Raw genomic sequence first — 23,522 nt, 5'->3', positions numbered from 1 at the left:
CTGTCAACAGCATCCTTGGTGTTGTAGTTTTTCCAAAATGTTTTAATTTAAGATTTACATTCGGTTTCCCTTATAAGTTGTCGGAAAGTTCGGCGTAGGTAATATGCCTTAAAAGTGGCTATTGCACCCTGATCCATTGGTTGGATCAGAGCTGTTGTATTTTTCGGAAGGTACTCAATCATGACATCTTCAGATAGTTCGGATAAATCAGTAGGATGCCCTGGTGCATTATCCAAAATTAGCAAAGCCTTGTTGCTTAAGTTATTGTCTCGCAAATATTTTTTCACTTCTGTGCAAAAGTGATTTTTGAACCAATCCTCTAAAGTAGCTTTAGTCATCCAAGCTTTCTTGTTGGATCTCCATATGACGGGTAATTGATTTTTATTTAGTCCTTTAAGAGGCCTTGGATTTTCGGACAAATATATTAAAAGTGGTTTTAGCTTAAAATCACCCGCGGCATTTGCACCAAGTAGCAAAGTTAATCGTTCTTTAGACACCTTATAACCAGGCGCAGATTTTCCGGTTTTTGAAATGTACGTGCGATCAAGCATTCGCTTCCAATAAAGCCCTGTTTCGTCTACGTTAAACACTTGTTCAGGTTTATGACCACCTCTTTCAATAATTCCCTTCAAAATGTTGGGATATTCCTTAGATGCGGCCTCATCGGCGCTAGCTGCTTCACCTTTCATTTTAAAATTATGCAAATTAAATAATTTTTCTAATTTTTTAAAAAATCGACGTCGAAAAAAAGTTTTTTTGCCGTTATAGCGAAACATTTTAGGCCGTTAATCGAAAACGTGCCTTAATTGAAGAGGGCCGTTATAGCAAAAGGCCGTATAAAGAGCGGCCGTATAGCGAGGTATGGGTGTATATAGATTAAATGCTTAACTTGTTAATCTGCTCATTACGTTCATGCTTACGGATTTTCGTGACATGTGTTCATCGCTGTCTCTTATAGAATTGAAATAAGAGAATACCAATTTGTTGAAAGCAGCTTATTTTTGAAATCTTAAATAGTTGTATATAACATATAGAACTTAAACACAATTATTTATTTGTAGTAGCATTAACATTAAAGGTTTTTGTTGTTAGAAAAATATGCGACTCGTGGATTCCATGCTCATTTGTCATCAAGAGTGCGATAAAGAAGAGAAAGGTGAATTGTATGTAAAATATTTATGTTGCCAAAATGCTGGCTTATTTGTTTGCCTTTTTCTGGGTGTCTAACCGCCTATTCCTACGAACGAACGTAATACGCTACTACCGATAAAAACCCGTATTCCATACGCGGTGGCAAACAATGACTATCATAAAAATATCTATGAAATCTGACAATAACATTAGTTATTTGTTATAAAATAAATATTTAAAAATACTGCAAATTTTATCGATTCACTTCAAAAAATATGAAGAGAAATATTTATTTTAAGTTGGAGAGGTAATCCTTAATATTTTAGATATTTGTGAGAGATCCTTTATTTATTTTTATCAATGCTTTAAAAATATCTTTCGAATGTATCATAACTATTTAAAACCCCCGCATGTGACGATTGATTGAGATTAAAGGGTATTATTTCCCTCTATTGTTTTATCCTTCTTGCACTTTTTTTGTCTTTCGAACAAACGTATATTATCAACCTAGATAATTACGCAAGGTGTTCAACTATATCTGTGTGAGACTTTTCAACGTTAATTATTCAACGGACGATTCACTACTAAATAAACAAATCCGTTAATAGTATATACTATACCGAAATAATGAAATATACAAATTAACACTATTCTAAAATAATTTAATTTTAGAATTGTGAAATAAATTAAAACTCAATCATATGCGGTGGTATTGTATTTTTTAATGATAGTCCTTGAGTTGAACCGGCTTCCATTGATACCAATAGCAAATCTATGACGATGATACGATCTGATAATGACCCCTTTGATTGGCGGACTATGAAGCAATTTTTTGTGCCAACTTATATTCATTTAAATATCATATCATATTTAAATATCTCAAAAGTAGTATGTGCGAAACGGCTCAAAGTTATAAATTCTCACAACATTAGTTTAAAAGTGTCCAAATTTCCTCCTCTTTAGCACAATGGTAAAACGGGAGGACGGAGCGTAGATACGATTGTGGAGCGTTAATGTGGCATGCAAAATGCTCGACCGTGTGTGCACGTACGTACATTCACGGGTACGTGTACGTTCTGTCCTCTCAGAACCTACCCTACTGTGAGATAGGCTGGCGCTAACGATTTTCGGTCACCAGAGAAAAGACCCGTCTTTCTCGGACCGTTATACGATCGCGCTTTCACCGGTTGCTTCGTCGCCGGCTGTAAACTTTTATCCTTGGCGTGCGCGAGCTCGTTATAGTGTTGCATGCGTAGTGAAAAAATAATCGGTTTTTATTATGTATGATTGATCAATTTTATTTTTCGTCAACAGGCGCAGAGCGATGAAGATGACGTCGGGCCCGACGATGTCGCCGTCAACGTCGAAGGACGTGACGGCTTCATGGACGAATTCTTCAGTGAGGCAAGTATAGTTTTAATATATTATATATATATATAAGAGGGACCCAATAATGACAGAACTTGATCGAATTAAAATCTAACATTACCAGCGCCTGTAAATGGACGAGTAACATATCTGACTACGTAGGACCATTATTTCATATTAAATATAATACAATTATAACATGGGTTAATACCAATGTTTTGAGATTTAAAATAGGGTTGTATAGGGAGGTAATAATTAAATTGTACTCATGCATTTTACCTGCGTTTACATGGAAAATAAAATTTTCGTTTTATACGAAGGGGAAAAATCATTGCGTGACCCACATTTTACTTTTTCCAACTAATTCATAACAGGCATGCACAATTTAACTTTATAATAGCTCGCAAAGCTAGACTACAATACAATATAAAATACAATAAAAACACGATCTACTGGTAGATATAAAGGCGGGTTGGGCTTTAATGAACAAAACAATTGAAAAACGGGACATCAAGATATCTGGCGCTACGTTGGCGAACTAATTGCGCCACCTCAGCTTATATTATGACCGTGATGTTTTTGTTCTCTTATTTAGAATAGCTTCAAACGGCTTACTTTTTTTTATATGTACTACTTTTTAATTCGCACACATTTAAAAAACAAAGCCGCCTAGCGAGAATGTTTCAAATTTTCTTATTTGTATCTATAAAAATAAAATAATTTCCGATTTTTTTAAGGGTCCTTATATTAACCGCAATAGCGTGTAAAAATCTGTTTTATAACACTTCGCTCTTCTTTTCAGTACCCTTACTCCCCGATTTATGACATTAGGGAAAACGGTCGAGGTCCTTTACAAAGAAGGCCGTACTTATTCACGATTCAGTGGCTTGACTTACCCGTTTTCTTTACCTTTCTGGACGTACATACATACGCATAGAATGACAGTTTTTTTTATTATAAATATTATAATAAGAAAACCAACTCCAACTGAAATATGCCTATTGGGTATTAAATAATTTAAAGTTATTAACAGTCAGAAATTATCTTTTGGTACGCTGCATGTCAGCAACAGCTTTCTTTACATCAGCGCCGCTGAAAAGAACTAGTTCGTATTTCCGTAATGGTAACTCAGAACTCGCGAAGTTATTGAATTCATAGCCGGCTCTCGCGTCGAAATTCGCCGAGCGTAAAATTATTCTAGGGATTGCATTCTGCGTCAGCGGGATTTGCTGAAATTCGATTGCACAAAGTTCCATATGGAATATCTGCATGTGTGTATGTAAATATGATTGTATTTGCTGCGTGACGTCATTCGTCTCGCGGGAGGTTGCGTCATCGATGCATTATGTGATAAAACGCCCATGTGTCATGGGCGTGTGGGAGGACAAACGTTCGTTATATGCGGTGGTTGTTATCCCCGAAATTATGGACTTGTGAAATGAAAATCCTAAAAATGACGAAATAGCGCCGCGCCATTGTGGCGCTGGTATCATTTTTCATGTAGTTGCAGTCAAGTCCGATTTCAAGGAGGTTGTTGCAGAATACTTCATGAATATTCGGATTCAATTTTCTGCGGTTAGTAAATGAATAATTGTTTTAACCGAGAAATTAATTTTTTTTATCACTACTTCTTTTAAATGTGAATTTAATGGTTTAATTAAAAAAATGATTATATATTCAAGCATTCGTTGCATATCTACAAGATCAGGTTCAAATTATCAGTTAAATATAAAAATCACTTTTTGCTCTAATTTAAAATTAGTATCAATTTTATATCATACGTTATTCAAATGAAGTTGTCTCCAAACAAAACTATTTTTTGCGTAGAGAGTAATAAGTTGGTCAGAATTTATATAAATTAGTCGTAATTCATATTAAACGGTAAGAATTATTTTGACAGATGTTCAGAATTATTTTTTTCAATTGACAATAATGTTACCTATAGTGTTGCTATTGCTGTAACGCTGAAGATTAGTACAACTGGTCGATTTGTCATTCGCATGTCAGCAAATAATTATCATTATCAAGGTGTTTAAAGTCCAACTTGTTTGCTTGGGCTCGTAACATTGTCAGACGTCATCACGTGCTCTCAGCGCCGCACTGTCATTATTCCCGCTTCGTTCGTCGTCCTGAATATTTTCGCGTTTTACATACAATTAGTATTCGGATTCGTTGACAGTTATTCATAGGTGTTCAAGTTCTGATCAACTCTCGTTTTCTCACAATTAGCTTGTCCCAGCAGTTTAGGTGCGAGAAAAATATTTTGTAATATATTTCTAAAATAAATAATTTATTGTTCATTTATAAAGGTTATAATTTTTTTTTAATTCACATGATAATCATATATTTTTATTTTGACCGTATGCTATTTTTAATTTAATAATATTTTTTGTTAATAATATATATAACTTTTATTTTGACCTAAAGTTGATTTAAATTCTGACCATTTAATGTGTTGCCATTACAAAATAAGTTTTTTGAGATATACTGCATACATGTACGGAAAAGTATGCTTATTGCTGGCATAGACTTTTTGTTCTGCACTAATTACATTTGTATACGTTGTTAGATTTTTTAATTTACAGGAAGAACAACCTCTTTGCTAGTTAATTGTCATTATTATTTTTAACCCGTTTATCTTTATTTTTTGTTTTATGCTCATTTTAATTAGGACCTAATTTATACTGTCAAATGAGAATCTTAGATAGATAGTATTAAAGAATAACATTAATTTTATATCTCTTTAAAATTTAAATTATCAGTCGTTTCTTATTGCATATATATTTATTAAGCCTGAGCGGACGGAAAGTAGAAAACATCCCTTATTCGACTACGTTCTTCTATCTTCCATTTTGGATTTTTTGGACCATAGAATGAAGGCATTCTAAGTAGCCGTTTTTGGACTCCATAAACATCCTAAAAAGCGATATTCTTTTTGTCCCCACGCAATATTAGGATTGGGTCATTTTAATACCTTCCTTCGTTTGGATGTAATGCAAATTACTTATAGCCTCTTTCTTCTTTTTCTTCATATCGTTAAATTCCATTGATAGCTATTTTTATATATTTTACTATACAAATAACTAAATGCTTATTAAAATAATACATACTATCGTTACATTTCAAAAAAATATATAAACCTAAATATTATAAAAACAAAAATGAAAATTGTAACGATGAACGTCGAAGTAACATTTTAAGAGGGTGTAAATATTAATCATTATATTAATATTTACACCCTCTTAAAATGTTACTTCGACGTTCATCGTTACAATTTTCGTTTTGGTTCTTATAATATTTAGGTGTATATAATTTTATAAAATGTAACGGTAGCATCTATATAATCGATATCGATATTAATTGCTGTTTCTCTCACACTCATTCTCAATAAATTCTTTGACTAAATTATATAAGTATAATTATATAATTTAAGGTTTGAGAACCCTAGGAGGTGTGACTTCGTAGCCAGTGAGATGCTTAGTGGAATCTAGTTAGTTTTATTAAGTTATATTACAATTGCGACAAACGATAAATGGCGAAATGTTTTCCATAAGCGGTGGTGGAGAAGCTGGCGCAGGGATGACGTCCGCGGGAGGTACTCAAATGTATTGTAGGTGGCGTGTACAGCGACAGTATAGCGGATGATGATCCCTCTGCTACGGTAGTGCTCGTATGTAGGAGTCCCTCTCGGGGTGTGAACGCCCATGACAGTATGTTATCCGCGGGCGGTGGGCGTCTACTCGTGACTGCTCTCTCCTCATCGGAGTCCAGGCTTAAGTATCCAGGGATGCAAAGCTTGCTGACCAATCACAATTATGCAATGACCATCCAACCAATAGACTTACTCGTTTCTTGGCGACAGCAGCGTAATAGATATACGCCTTTAGAAAGCGACATTTGCTCGATATGCATTGTTCAATGTCATATACTGTAACGGGAATCTTATGGATCCGGTGATTTATTATAACCGTGACCGTTTTGCAACAAAGAAATGTTCTTTCATTGACGGAGAATATTTACAGTAAGAACACTTGCGTTATTGTGTGTTTTTTTCTGGTCGTAACGAGGGCTATTGTGTGGTCCCAATCCTTTACGCTATTGCCTTGTTTCCGTGTTGATGGATGATAATTTTGGTCACAGTAAATTAACGCAAGTTTTAATAAGACCCCACAATACCATTATTAGTAATTTGATCAAATATTTTTTTTACCCATATGTGCGAACGAAAAAAAAACAATTTTTCTTAATATTTCATAATATTTACAAATTTGACATAAGACACATTATCGACAGAAAACAACATTAAAATATTATGTTTTGATAGAATCGAATACCATTACAACATATTTATATCCTTTTAAATCAGTATATTATATAATATAAATTTAAGTATATGAATAATTAAAAATATATAGCAAAAAATGGGGTACTGACGTCCCTCGTTCCTCCCTGATGGGATTTCTATTCAACTTTTGAACTAATGCAACTTATAATATTGATAGAAAAATCAATTACCAAAGTGAACTAGTAGTTCAGTAAAACTAGATTCAATTTATTTAATTATAATATATTTTTGTGCGATTTTCAGCTTTTAATTAAAGTAGTAATAACGCGCGATCAACATAATTATACTGATCATAAGATAACACATTGGCCGATGGTACACAACATCCGCCACTATTTCTAACTAAGTAGGAAAAAATGTGTAAATATTGTCACATTATTCGTGTCTCGTTTAAATAATTAATTAATAGCATTTAGGGGAGGCAAAATCATTCAATGATCTAGCCAAGATATTTATAAGAAGCTGATAAAAACTGACAGACCCAAATAGATAAAACACTAGAAGTTGCATAACGAACCATTCTCAAACTTAGAAACACTCAATGTAGGGAAAACGTATAAAACTCATTGGTACACATAGCATATATAATTTTAAACTTTTAAGTGTGAATTTCGCTTTGATTGTTGTCTGTTCTATAATTCATCGGTACACAAGACTGTGTTGATTTTTAATTAAACAAAGATGAACAATCTCTGGTATGAATAAAATGACAGTTGAAATAAAGTTTAATTAAAATTTCTAGCGTTAAACGTTTTCTTAAAAATTTATTTAGAGTTTAAACTAATAAATTTACATTTTTTCAGATGTAAATGAACTTTTTTTATAATGAATACGTTTTACTTGTCATGCTTTATCAACGTTAAATTATTGTTTTGAACATGTGATACTATAACTAATTTAACATAAGATAGGGATGGGCGATAGAGGGAAAATACCATTAACACATTACGTAATTTACTTTTGTTTTCGAGCTCATAAATTTTCTATATGTAGGTACCTAAACATCCTTTTCAATTGGAAATTATCAAGATATTGCAATACGCGACTCATTGGGCTCAGGTGTGCAAGTTCGAGTATTATTATTATTGGCATAATAATAAATTACACCTCCGTAGGGTTTCAATTTTTATACATGTTGTACATGTATGTATAATATAATACATACATATACTAATGGCGGCTTGGCATTACGGCCGATAATGATGTTTTACGTGTGACGCCGTGTATAAAAGTTAATAAAAAGTCGTTATACGAATTTTATCACGTCTTTAAAGGTTATTTAATTCGAACTAACTTGAAAACATACAACCCAACGTCGTGAAAAATATGATCACGATAATGGCGGTGATATATAATTTGTACATGCACGTGAACGTTAAAAATATTTTTTTACCCAATTTTATTAAAAGTTTATTTCTTGCATAATCATATTTAATTTTGGCATAATGTGCATAATGAATAATTATTACAAACAATACAAAAATCACAACTATTAGGATTCTAATTGGATCTTTATGCAGTGTTTTAATTTGTAATTTCATGATTGCCTAATAGTTATTGTTTTTAGGCCAATTAGATTACTTATCTTATTTTTAAATATGATTGATTAATTGTATTGTATTGTTATAACATTTGAAAAATTCGCGGACGTAATCGGTGTTGACCGTTTAGCTTAAGAGATTAACGTGCTGTGTCACCATAAAGTATGATACTAATGACAGACACTACACTGATAAATTAATTTTAGTAATTGATGATATCTGATTTTATTATGCGTTCTCGCGGCTTCGCTTCGCACAAATGACTAGTATTTATTATATTTGCTAGTGTTATGTATTACGTCATAAATCACATTAATGCATTTACGATGGCTTTTCGGCCTGAGAGGGTGGGGTAAAAAGCGTGGTGAAATATCATTTTGTGCTAGTATCGCACCCGCTGAAAAATCAACGTATAAGTACTATAAATAAGCTATATATTTTATTATAAATATATGGAAAATATTAATTATTTAATTAAAAATGTATTCCTTTCAAATTGAAAATATTGAAACTGATTTTTAAATTATATAATAATATATTTGATATGGACTTGCGTATAATTTTCTCCAATTGTCAACTTTACAGGGAGAATAAATACGGTAGTTTACTAAATAAAATATTAGTCCTTTTTAAATTCATGTTTTTTCACATCTAAGATTTTCACTAGCTTACTCTATATTTTCTGACAGGTCCCCGATCAAAATGGAGAAGTTATTTATAAACATTTTACAGCTTTGCTTTCAGTGACAATGAAGTTGTCAACTTTTCGTGAGACGTTTTTTTTTTTAGAATAGCTTGATATTTTCGATATGTGAGCTTTTTTATCATATGTGTCAGAAAGGTGGAAGCAAAGTGGTATTATTAAGTCATTTTCGCTTAAATGTCACCGATATATCATGTTCATACTTCATAATAAATTCATTGATGTGATTTTCCTTCAGTGTTAGTTCTTAGAAATTTGTTGGCTTTTTTACGATGATTATTATTTTGTTATTAGGACATCAAGCAGAATAATCACATTCGATTACGAAACACAATATTTTAAAGCTTTTCTTGCAGCTAGATTTATATATTGTCAAAAACACTAGTATTTTATAACTTTAATCTCATCTAGAGTTACTACGAATTTTCTTGTATTTTTTCGTTACATGCTTGAAACCAGTATTGTAAAAAACTACGACTAAAAACTAGTACCAGAACGCTACTTCTCTTTAAAGTTATTTTAAAGTAAATTTATTTGAACCCGGAAACGATACCCTAGTTATTTTGTTTTTCGCTGTAGTTGGGTTATTTTGTTTGTAAAATTTTAATAAATAAAGAAATTTTAACAAATCCTCTAATAAGTCTTTCTGGAACGTTTTCCGGTTGTGGAAAAATCTACCGGAACGATGTTCCGGTGCGTTTCGGCGTGGATATTATTAGTGAATTTTTGCAAAACATTTGACAAAGAAACAAATGTGAACAATCTTTATAATACGCAGTCGTATATACTTGACAAAAACTATTATTGACCAAAAAAATGCGTCAATCGTCACAAAAGCTAGACTGGTTTGGATTGCGGTAGAGTGACGCTCTCTGATATGAATAAACTATATTTATGCGGGTCAAATAAGGGTGCACTACGTTATTTGATAAGGTGGAGAAAAATGCAATAAAAAATATTTGGGGTTGATGCTTATATTCCGGAATGGAAGGTTTCCATTTCAACGACGGAATTATAAAACTGACCTGATTTTTTCATCCCTTTGATAAAAACACATGGACTCAAATTTGGATTGCGATTTCATCGATGTCACCGGGCCAAAATAGTTTTCTATTTAATTTCTTAAATGCACCAAAGATGAGATATAAAAAAATACTAATTCTCGATTAAAATATTTCATAATGTAAGGAAAAATGTCGATTTTTTAATCTGGAAAAATCTTTAATTAAACCGATAGAATTGTGCCATAATCAAGAGGAAATATCAATTGCACAACCAAACGAGAAAACAAGACCACGGTGAATCGTTGATTAATTCCATGCTTTTCCGTCTTTTAGCAGTATTGAAGGCGCAACGAAATAATAGTATATTACGTAAAAACTGTTTTAGAATATAGTAATGAATTTCAAAGTTTGTTATAATTATCGATTGAGAAAAAACTGACATTACCTGTTTTTTCAATCTATTCTTTGAATGATATTACTATTTTTATTTGAGAGATGTAAATTCTGAAAATTTCACTATTAACCTATATATTTATTATACTTAACCCTTTGGATGCCGGGCATTTTTGGAAAAATGTTCCAGAACTGCCGGGACTTTTTATTAAATAATTAAAAAGTCAAAATGTGTATTTTAGTTTGTAAACATACGGTCGCACGTGCGACGCTGTCTGCCGCGAACTTGACCCAATTAATGATGAATATGCGATTGTGTGTTATTTTTGTTCGTATTTACGCTGTAATAAGAGTCATTATCGCATGACGTATTAAAAATTACGAGATGTGAGCGGCGGCGCTCCGACAGGAATCGATAACAATGGTATATAATATGTTATTTATTTTTAAAATGTAAATAAAACTTTTCGTAAATTAATAAAATATGATATTTTTAAATAATGGTTTAGGTAAATTCTTCTATAAAGTACATACATACACATATTGTATAAAAAAATTACTTATTTACAAATACAATTATGAATAAAGTGTACTATAGTAGTACATAATAATTTAAAAAATAACATAGTAGTTTTAAAAATATAAGGTAATCGAATTATTTACGATAATACGACTCGGAAATTCGTCTTTATTATTGTAGTTTGTTGAAAATTAATTGTAAAAAATAAAACATATGTAATTAAAAATAATTGGTTTTCAAACCCTTTATGTTTACCAAACCGATTTACCCTAGTCTAGCTACTGCAGCGATAATTAACCGATTGATCACGCATCGCTGCAGTCTCCGCTAATTTGTCATCGTGTGAGGTTCATAATTTCGTCTGCTGTTTAGTGACATCGTAAAAAAGAATAAAAAAGTTAACTCTTGAAAAATGGAACGCGATAGTGAAACAGAAACTAGTTATATATGTGAATATAGTTCAAATTCAGATGGAAGCGATTTGATAGCACCGCGTCGGAGAATTCAAAGACTAGTGATAGTTCTTCACAGTTTGATTTTGATAGAATAGTACACGATTTTGAAGAAGAATTTACGGAAATATTTTTAGACAATGATACTGGCAACCAAACTTCTTTGCCCTTTATAGAAACTCCAGGACCAAAAAATGCACCCTCGCCCAACGAACCACCGATATCATATTTTAATATATTTTTCACGTTAGAGTTATGGAATTTGATTGTTGAAGAAACAAACAGGTATGCAAGCAATTACATCGATTCTCATACTTTGCCTGCTTACTCGAGCGCACAAAATTGGCGGGCCACGACGATAGGAGAGATGAAAGCATTCTTTGCAGTAATAATGGAAATGGGTTGCACCAAAAGACCAAACATTATGTCATACTGGAGTACGAATTCTAGAAATATCCCCTGGTTCAGAAAAATGTTTTCCAGAAATAGATTTTTGACTCTGTTGAGATTTTTCCATTTAGTAAATAATGCTGGAACATATTCTCCTGGTCACCAAAAATATGACCCATGTGATAAATTTCAACCCCTGGTTGATCATGCCAACATTGTATTTCGGCAATATTATGTTCCACATCAAAATATTAGTGTGGACGAATCATTAATAGGTACTAAAAATCATTCTACATTACTCCAATACTTACCTAATAAAAAACATCATAAGTGGGGAATCAAATTTTGGATGTTGTCTGATGCAGTTGTTAATTATTGCTTGGGCTTTTTTTGCTACCGAGGTGCAAAATCTTTAGAAGATCGTGAAGAAATTATTACCAACGGCTTAGCGCATGTGGTGGTATTAAAATTATTGACAATGGGAGATTATTTAAAAAAAGGTTACCACATCGTAACAGACAACTTCTTCACAAATATTCCTTTGGCGCGGTATTTGTTCAAGCTAAAAACGTACACTACAGGAACGCTGAGAAGAAATAGAAGAGGTATACCAGATTCTATAAAATGTCAAGTGCCTGTTGGAACTGCCAAATTTTGTAGAAGCGGTGAAGTCATGATTACAGCATATCGAGAAAAAGTATCTCATAAAAAGTCTGTACTTTTATTATCGACACACTCCAAGGCTGAAAATGCTACGATTACAAGAAGACGTCATGGGCAAGAAAAAAGCATTACCAAGCCCTCAGTTATACACACTTATAATAAATATATGGGAGGAGTGGATACTTCCGACATGATGAATTGTGTATATTTGGATGAAAGAAGATCTATAAAATATTGGAAAAAAGTGGCTTTCAACATATTATCCAGGATGGTCCTAAATTCATATATAATTTATAAAGAAAACACTAGAGGGAAAATTTTATCTAGATATAAATATACATCGGACATTATAGAAGCAATTGAAAAAGAGTGGATGGAACTAAGGAATAACGAATCTAATTCAAATAATGGAACCCGTGGACCGGACATGACAATACGAAAATTACCGGGTCGAAAGGAAAGATTATGTGTGGTGTGTAGTTTTTTTAACGGTGGACCTAGAAAACGTGCACGCACTATCTGTATAAAATGTGAAAAAGGTGTTCATGGTGCGTGTGTTTCAGAACACTTAAAACATTGTTCGTAGTGATATATGTATCGAAATTTTTAATTAAGAAGCTAATAAATGTAAACAAATAGGCTGTAAGTTTTCTGTAATAAATAAATTAATTAAATCAAAATTAATATTAGATATGTTAAATAAATTAGACAAACAAATGTTGTAAAAATTACAAAATAGGGAAATGAGAGTAGTCTTAAATAAAAATATATTTACTAGTTGTATAAGTATGATTGATAAATTGGAATGGTTAAATGTTCAAGAAATATTAAATATAAATGTTTTAGTATTTATATATAAGTTAGAAAATAATATGTTACTAGAGTATTTTAATAAGTATTTAATAAGAAATAAAGATGTATTATATATTGTATTTAATACTAGAAATAGAGAAAATTTAAAAATATTTAGGTATAAGTAAACGAGTACTGCTAGGGGAATTATGTACGGAGGTATTAATTTATATAATAATATTCCAAGGACAATATGCAAAAACAAAACTATAACGGGTTTCCTAAATAGAACAAAAAAACTCCTTTGTACATTAAGAAATAAATAAGTTTCAAGTATTTTTTGTTTATTTTTATTTTCTGTTTATGTTATATATTATTTATAAATGTTTAGTTAAAATTTGTTTGATGTAAAAATTAGCTATTAATAACACTACCTACTGGTCCCACCAATTGGCATCCTGAGTGTGACGAAAGTTAAACACCGCAGACGCCAATTGGCGTCCTGTGTATGTTATGGTTTCATGTCAAATTAAAAATATATGTTTAGAGTTTTATTTGGATTTTTTAAGAGATGACTAAATAAATGTATGAATTTTCATTTTATTTTGATTTTTTTTTTTTTTTAAATATATTTAGACAAGGTCTTGTACTTTTTATATATTTACATCGTATTTTTTATTTTATGTAATTTGACTTCATTTCTAAATAAACCTTTTTACCTAATGAATCATTTTTAAATATACATATTTATATGTTTGCGTATAAAGGATTATATTTTCCGTCCAAAAAAAAGTGTGCTAAAATTTTTTTTTAGAAATTTGAAAATGTTTTAGAACCGCTGGTTAACTAAATTTGAATCATTTTTATTTAAATTCCTAGATTACTTGATTTTTATAATTTTAAAATCAAGATAATCATTTAAAAAATCTAATAATAAAGAAATGTAATAATTAATTTTTATTTTCGGCGAACCACATGTTGAGAACCACCTAATAATGACTTAAATTAATGCATTGATACATTTATTATACGCTTAGAAAAATTCAACGAAATATTCGGACCGCGTCAAAAGATACATAAAATTAAATAAAAAAAGGTAAAATTCGCGAAGATTTGCGAAAAGGTCCCGGTATTTAGCGTAAGTCTGGTAGTGAAACTGATGGTCGGTAAATTACCAAAATTTTGAAATAATAAATAATAATGAAATATTAAAAAAATTAATGCTTATAATATATATATATATATATATATATATAACATGTGTATATTTGAAAAAATGTTATATACCCCTGAAGCAAATACCCTACAGACGGTTGAAAATGTATTGGATACTACGATTTCGGAGCCGTCGGATCCGGCAGTTCTCGCTAGTGTAGCAAAATCCGATATATCGGATTTCGGTAGCCAAAGGGTTAAAGTAAAACAATACATCAATTTGTAAAATAGTCAAACAATAAGAAAGATAATTTATGCTAAAACATAAATGATCACTTTTGCAGCATAATAAGCTTTTCTCTAAATTTTTCGCTGGGCCTGCTTGATATAATCTTAATTAAAGTAGACGAGAATAACTTTGTAATAATTGCCGTTGTTGAATATCGCTGAATATATAATCAATGAATTATATGAATTAAATAAATTGTTAGTCCTGTGGGGGGGGGGGTCTTATTCTTGAAACTCGCGTTAATGACTGTGACCAAAAATTATCATTCATCAACAATTGAGAGAAACAACACAATATACTGTAAATGACGGGACCACACAAAGGTACCCGTTACGACTAGAAAAAAGGGTTACATAAATAACACGCAAGGATCCGGTGCATTGACAGAATATTTCCTTGTTGCGAAACGGTCACGGGATACAATATATCACCGGAAGACAAAAAGCACCGTAAGGTCACAATATTACCGTTGCACAATTAGATCTCGGAGATGTTCATCAAGCAAATGTCACTTTCTAAAGACGTATACATATTTTGTTGTTCTAAAAAGCGAGTGCAACGATTGACTGGATGATCGCTGCATGATTGTAATTGGTCTCCAATGAGAAGAAGGTAGACACTGGCAGACACTAGCAGCCACTGACAACATACAGAACGCTCAACATTCTGAGAGGGACTTCACCATACGAGCACCGCAGCAGAGAGGGATCAACCTGCCACACCAATCAGAACTCTAAGGATCTTCCACTGACATCATCCCTCCGCCAGTTTCTCCATAATTGCTCGAAGAATAACGATCTGGCCCATTATAGTAACTAGCAATATATAATATAAACTAAATAAATTCTTACTAGTTTCCACCGCGTCTTTCTGGCTGCGAAGTCACACCCCTTAGGTTTAGAATCCCGAAAGTCATATTTTTTTTCAGTTCCGTTTATAGAATCAGAGACACATCTCACCTATAAATGTTAAATGATAATATGCTTATGAAACTTTCAATCTACATAAACATAGCATAAGCTGATTTTCCATTTGAATTGTATTGGTGTCTAGATTGGGGCTTTTGGTTTTTTCCCAGGGAAGTTTTTTGTATAATTATAAAATGATGTTCAAGATATGATTAAGTAAAACGTGTGTAACCGCGAATACCCGGGTAGTGGGTAATTCGTGCAGGGCTCGCGAATACGGCCGTTCGTTTAAAAAATAGCAAAGTTAAAATTATCTCGGCCGTCGCATAAACGAGATACTTACGATGTCGTATCACCCCTGGGCCGGCTTCGTAAAGTTTAACGCGACGGTGTCGTAAAAGCCGGTTTTAAAAAAAGATTCGCCCCATTTTCGCGTTTAAAGCGAAACTTTCGTTCAAAAAAGCAGTGGCAATGCGTTCAACTTTTTTCACCGTATACGTGACCTCTTAATAAATCTTAAGTACAGCCATCATGCGTGTGGTATTTTTATCCGTTAGATAAATTTGAGAGTCTAAATTCGCAAACGCTAAACAATCGACTGTAAAATGCAAGATTCTGTCCACATCTATTTATTTTCAATCTTATAATATCAATAAATTGATCTAGTTCAGTTTTTTCCATTGAAATTTAAATACGGGGCCACGAAGCATATTTTAGACCCCTTACCGATTGTAATGCGATTCAGTTGACCGCGGATGGATTCATGACCTCAGGCGTTTTCGTGAAAATCGGTTATGAGCTGCAAAAAATAATAAGAATGCAATCACTGGTCAAGGTGTTTTGGGGTTCATAGTCGATCTGCCCGTATATCCAGTTTTTTTTATCTCATTATCTTGAGCGTTTAGCTCACCATATTTATAGACATTTTTTCGTGGCCTGACATAAAAATTTTGAACACGTTCACCACGTGATCAAAAAGGCATCTTAAAAAGTCTTGAGAAGTTTTATACCTAGCATGAAAAAGGCTGTAAAAAAATCGAAAAAGATTTAGGTGTTTGACGGATAGTATGTTAAGAAAATTTTGTAGGAGTTTGCACATATATAAACTGATTATGTGTTAGTTGCTTTGTGCTTTATTTGTTAATTTAATATGTTACATATTCTATTGAGGATTAACACTTATCAATTATTATAAATTATATTAAACCACCAACCTAACCATAAGTGGAAGTAAACAACCGCAAGAGGTGGGTTGCCTTTCATTATGCGGTCGAGGGTTGTATTGCTGGTTTAATATAGTTTCAAATTCAGGACTCGCCAATAATGCGGCGGTCCTCTGCGGATAAAAAGGTTATTTTATTATATATCATTTGGATTGTTTACTTTGTCTATCAGACGATATTCTACTTTATCTATATAGGAAACTTTCGCTATATGTACTTTTTATGTAAGATTTCGCCCACGCGAAATGATATTTTGCACAACGATAACGCTTGACGCGCTTCTGTTTGTTCGCCCGTCACGATTGTTTGTCTGTTTGTTTACTTAATCTTTTCGTTACGTTTCAGGTGGAAGAGATCCGAGAGATGATAGACAAGATTCAAGCAAATGTGGAAGAGGTTAAAAAAAAGCACAGCGCAATCCTGTCGGCGCCGCAGTCGGAGGAGAGTGAGTGTCCGATCATATTATTATTAGAATATACTATAATAAAATCCATTCAGAAGAGTAGTTTGGCGGCCGAAATTAACTGTTCATAATTAATTAACAACCCGTCGTTATGACTGATTAACGTTTCGGCCGCGCTCAAGTTTCAAGTATGAAATTGAAAATAATTTCGCAAGGGAAATATTTAATTTTCAACGGCCCCTTATTGCGTGAATAATTCAAACGGCCCAGGATGTATTAGCGGACGCGAAGGAAGTTCTTTAATATAATAGGAGCGGGAGCAAAAAAATGTATTACGTGCTGGATTCGCGAGGATTGTTTTACGACCGGCCTTTCTCGTATGTACATACATTTATTCACAAATTGAACGAGAGCGCTAATCGGAAATCGGTTTCACTAATCGTTCCGCGTGCGATTCGATTTATTTTGCTCTATTGTATAAATGAACGATGTATCCGCCCAGCTGGGCTTCGGTTGTGGATCTATAGAAAGTAACCTTTTTGGGCGGTGAATAATTAAAAGAAGAGGCGACCGCGACCCGATATCAACCTTTTCCGGGGCGTTAGGTTAACGTTTTAAGTGCGATAAGGCGGCGAGGATTGAACCTTTGTCCGAAAGTGGTGATTTACATACGGAATTTGAACATAGTTACTTTAATAAATTACAAATCAAGCACCGAAATAGACCTAAATCATTAATTAACCATTATTTATTAGGAAAATATACGGAGGCTGCGCCGCAATCACTACTTATAAACATATTGCTTTATTTTCCTTTGTTTGACACAAAGTTTGGTCAATTAGTCAATCATTAGTTGGCTAGCTATCTCCATTTCGCTCGAAGGATCTCAACGAGATGCAAAAGACGGAGTATAGCCATCAGTAAAATCCTTTTCTTGTTGCAAATTCGTTCACCTACATATATAAAATTGCAAATTATTAACATAAATCCCTTTAAAAATGAACTGAAAAATGAATGTTAGTATACGTATAATGCATACGTATATATGTACATAACCTTGTGGGTTTGTATAGTTATTATTTAAAAACAGGCTTCTTTCGATCCTGTGTAAAATATCAAATAATCTCGACTACGGTGACGTGAAGAGAGAAGCAGTTGCATCTTAGATATTTTACGTCTGTCGTTGGCCTGTCTACTCTTGATAGCGACTTTTCACAAACTGGTCTAAGTTTCTGTGTTGTCGGAAGCGGGTCAAAAGTGGGAGTTATTTTGTACCTTTTATACACATGGTCAAACTGGTGAGATTTTTGTCCTCGCCCTCTTTTTTAAATTTCAATTATGTGATATTTATGTTATTGTTTCAAACAGGGTGCATTTGTGTAAGTTTAGAACGCTATTGTCATGCATTCAGGGCACTTGTATTTTTTAACATTTCGAAAGGCTATTGTGATGCTTCGTTTATTGTCACGCACCGAGGGTTAAGCCTTAGTTTTATGACAGGTACTCTTTAGGCCGGTATGACAAATGATCTGCTGACGTTTATAACTTGATCGCCTAAGATTTTGTTTCTTAAGCTCGGTGCGTCAATTTGACTAAAAGCTTTTCGGATTATACTGTTTGCCGATCTACTCTGTGGGTTTGCAGGGTGGTCTATACTCACAATTAATACTAATAAAAATCCTAATGAAGATGAACGATTGCAAAGATGTTACGGAAAGTATTTAAAAATCCAGATAAATAAATAAAATAAAATCAATTATTATCACAAAAGTACAAAATACATTTTGCATTGACATGAATCTTTAATTCTGAAATTTATATATGAAAGTAATCTGCTTTTAGACGAGTTTTCCACACTACAATATATGTTTATTAATAAACTAAACAGCTTCACTCGAAATTTATATATCTTTAGATTCGAATTTTACGCTATAGTACGCTGTGACATTTAAATACGATATATATTATATTTATAAGCTCCATAGCTTATTATGAGCTGAAAATATTATAGTTGTCAATGACCTAAAATTTTTTTTGCGCTAGAGCTCACTGTACAAGAGTTTTTGCTATCTAATATTTTTTTTAATATATTAATAATTAATGTGTAATATTTCAACTCTAAACCCAATGTACTACGGTAAACTCATAACACATAGACAGCAGCTTTAATTTAGTTTTATTATAGTACAAAATACAGAAAATCCGAATTTGGAAATAAATAAATGCTAGATTTTGTGTTAAAAAATACACAGTGGTAGAACGACTGATTTATTAATTATAATTCATGTTCAGATTCGATTTGTCCCACAAACTATAAATCACATTCCGGGTCCATAAGACGCCCTTCGAAACGCGTCTACCCTGAATCACGACATCGATTCTGAATCACTGCCGAAAATTCCTACGGGGCGGTCATGGGTATTTTCGCGAATTTGCCAACTTCTCTGGGGGTGGGGTCGGGCAGAGGACGTGACGCGGCAAGTGAAAACGGCTGAGGAAATAATGAGCAGTGTTAAGGTCGCGGCAATATTAATTTGGATGAAAACATTACGTGACCGCCATTTGGAAGCATCGGGGAGAAGAAGAGAGTCGTTGTGCTAGTCGGCCTAACTGCCGCCCTTGGAGGACGTATAAATCATCCCCTCGAAAAGGAAAATTCAGTTACATGCTCCGTGCGGCGCGTATGTGCCCGGTGTTCTCTCGCTCTCGGGGGGCGCCATTTTTATGACAAATTGTTTCCGTAATGAAAACGTTTCACAACCTGAGATTTTTCGCTCCCCGGCAACGTGACGCACGAGCTTCCCTTTCCTCGTGCTGTGCGTCACGAATCGAACGAGATGAGCCGAAACGGACCGAATAACAATCTCCACTGTACTGGCTGGCGCTTTTTCGCTCTGCGATACGAAACATGTTTTCATTTTGTAAAACGGCCGTCGAAAATGTTTATTGTGGGATGTGCTCGAACCTTATCGTTATTGCATTAAAGACCCTTGTTTTGTAAGTAGACGCTGTATAAAAGTTATATCGGGCAACGCGGTCATCCATTTATAACCATATTAGCATATGTGCGTAATAAAATCGGTAAACCCTTCATGTATCAAGATAAGCTGCGAAATACGGGGGATGTATTGCTGATAAATGGTATACGGGTACATTATGGAAATTTGTTGTTTGAGAGAGATTAAAATGAAAATCAAAAAATGTTACTAAAGACTAATGCCTGGAGACTTGCGCCAAAGAGGTCAGTTAAGGGTTTGAATTCAAATCGAAATTCATGTCTATGAGCAGGATCTTTTGATGGACGATATCAATACACGTGTATTAAAACCAATGTAGTCGTAATTAAAATGATAGTTTTATACCGTCTTCACAAATCATGAGTACTTATATAACAATCCTAGTGAGCACTGGCATACTACTACCACATTCATTTACAATTGGTTTGATTTGTCATTCAAAGCTTTGTTTTATTGATTAGTACGCCGACGAAAGATGTAATTGTGGGATAGTTAGCTAGTTAGTTCATTAATGAACATACTACAATACAAAGCTTAGTCTGGATCAGTGGTCTTCAACTCCATTAAACAAAGCATTTTAATTATTTCCAATAGCGGCCCTTAAGAATTTGTAGTGAAGGGGCAATAAAAGTTGAATGATTGGACAAAATATCTTTAATAAAACTAAAATATGTACTATGTATGTCTATTTATTTTAACGCGTAATCATAATGAGCTTTTAAATTTCTGTCCTGTGATTGGACACGCACCCAAATAGTACATCCACAATTTACCGTGTTATTGGGGGATCTACTGTATTTATTATTTTAATAAAAACACTCATTAATTTAAAAAAAATTCTAAAATTCGTTCGCTATATCTTTTTTCTTGTGGAACAATATATCCAGGACAAAATCGCACTTGACAAAATATCGTATTTGATCGATTGCTTCTGGATGCCTTCTAAATTATACCAATTATACCAGCGGCCAGGCACTATTCCAATAAAATATTTTACTCATTATTTTAATATCGCAATAATATTTATTTAAATTTTATACTCAAACTATATATGTATGTATGCATATGTAAAGTTACCAGACCTTTGACATCTTGTCAGGATACTGACCAAATATACTAAAATATAATTCGGATTATTTCTTAGTTCTAAAGTCAGACCGATTTTATTAAATGATAAACATAATCATACGCACCACAAAGAACTTCGTTTTGAAAATATGTATCAAAAGAAACGGTAATTAGACGAAGATAAAATATATTTCATTTGCCATGCGATATTTCACAATATCTCAAGATCTCATTTATAGCCCCCTTTATCTTTCTTTACGACCGTTTTTTTTCCTTATTGATAAATTTCTTTTTCGCGCATTCGAAAACTACGCCAAGTTTTCTCTCTCTTCCTTCGCGCCCCCCAGACGGGCGTTATTATTATTCCGGCCCGATTACTTTCGAGAGCTGCTCACTTTTGCTCGTTTATTTACAAAATATAATTAATTCTCTCAAAGTAGACTTAAAATAGCTTTAAACGTATAATCTTGTTTTGGTTAATTATCCATGAAAATTTCTGCTTGTGCAATGGCACGAGGCGGGGCCAATTTATGGCGTTTCTTTGTACCTACACCGGATTTATGCATAAACCTTATTTTTTTCATACAATATAAATCAAAGTTTAAAACGATAAGATCGCAACTTTGACGAATCGCCCCATTATAACGTATAATATGGGACGCCCTTTAACTTTAATTCCCCTCTTAAGGCGTCAAACTTAAATGCCAATTGTCGTTGTGGGGAAAAACGTGTATGTGCTAACGGCGTGTGACGGTGGGGGTTTTGGTTTCCAGTAATGGCGCCTTGGCAGGACGCCAGCTAGCCCCGTTTGCTTCGAGAGGGTTTAAATATTCATCTCGAGCCGCAACGTCACCACCGTCGCCACCCCCTAGCGAACCACCCTTCGATTGCTTATTCATCCGTCTGCCACTTATCGACGCGCCGTTGTTGCGGCGAACGAACCCTCTTTAAGACGGCCAAATGACAGACTTTGCGAATCCAAGTTTACGTTTATATAAGGGCTAAAGTTATCCGCTGCATTTTATTAATTATTATTGATAGCAAATATGCTGTTTTTATTCAATATTTTATTGTTTTATTGTAACTAAAAAATCGATTTTTCCATGAGAATCGAGCCCCTTGCTTGACTAATAGTATCGATTCGTATCAAAACGGATGTTATTTATCCCAAAATAGCTCTTTAAAACGATCACACTAGAACACGCCTTGTTAAATCAACACATATATAGAAAAGTGTATGTAATCTTAGCTATGAAACAGAAACAATATGTATTTTTTTAAATTAAATTGACTATGTATGTTAAAACTGTTGCAATCCTTTTTGGCTAACTCTCAACTAATGTTTTTTTTCCGCAACACTAAGAGGTTTATCGCAGCTAAAATTAAGATTTATGGTTGTGATGCGCAAAATTTATTTTAAATATACTACAAATGCTCAATTGAATTTAAATCCGGTAACTTAAAACCAACCCATTTGACTCAAGTGTAATAAGGGACCTTGTATCGTTGATGATTTTAACATTGAGTTTTAAATAATTCTTGTCACGCGACCCTCGCACATGAACATGATTCCTACTCCTGCTGTTGTACTCAATTATCGGCATGATAATCTCGGACTTATTTTTAAATACGTTTGATGTAATAACTTATACTATTATATTATCAGTTTATTATTAACATCATACTCTTTGAAAAAATCAATATTATATTTATTTTCCTTGAATGAGATAAGATGTCACTTTGAATATTGCAAGTCTCAATTTGTTGAAAGATCATGTTTTAAAAAAAAGTTTGAACACAAGTAACTATAAAACTACTTTAGTTTTATTTTATTAGTATGATTCCTCGTAAGTGTCGAAATCAAAATCTAGAATATTTCGTAGCTTTTCCGTAAAATTCGCTTTTTTCTCGTCGTTTCAAAACAACTTCTTTCTCTATTGCTATTCTTATCGTGTGTATTGAATATCGTCGATAATATTCGTTCAATAGACAAACTTTGGAACTCGCGTGTCGAATGGGAAAAAACAAGAATTACTTTTTATTACTGTATGCCACGAGGTGATCAATTTAATATAGAGATAGATAGACAAACCCAGTTGATTCGTTGTATCCGCGAGATTGCGCTTATGATGCTTGTTTATCACGTACGAACAAAAA

The 23,522-nt window shown here is 33.2% G+C and overlaps 1 protein-coding gene across 7 annotated transcripts in view; it reads left to right on the top strand.

The window, feature by feature from the left end:
• The window catches only part of Syx1A (Syntaxin 1A), an 89,429-nt gene that overhangs the window by 10,880 nt on the left and 55,027 nt on the right, over window positions 1-23,522 (top strand). For all 7 annotated transcript variants that reach the window (XM_088183086.1, XM_088183088.1, XM_088183089.1 and 4 more), the window contains exons 2-3: window positions 2,446-2,535; window positions 17,223-17,322. In XM_088183086.1, coding sequence (XP_088039212.1) covers window positions 2,446-2,535; window positions 17,223-17,322 — 190 coding nt within the window. The remainder of the gene's footprint in view (window positions 1-2,445; window positions 2,536-17,222; window positions 17,323-23,522) is intronic.

This window comes from Plectrocnemia conspersa, unplaced genomic scaffold, assembly GCF_051122295.1.
Source record: "Plectrocnemia conspersa isolate PC_06_02 unplaced genomic scaffold, ASM5112229v1 ptg000003l, whole genome shotgun sequence".
NCBI lineage: Eukaryota > Metazoa > Arthropoda > Insecta > Trichoptera > Polycentropodidae > Plectrocnemia > Plectrocnemia conspersa.
Note: the sequence above shows the minus strand (reverse complement) of the source record. Positions and strands in the feature narration are given on the sequence as shown.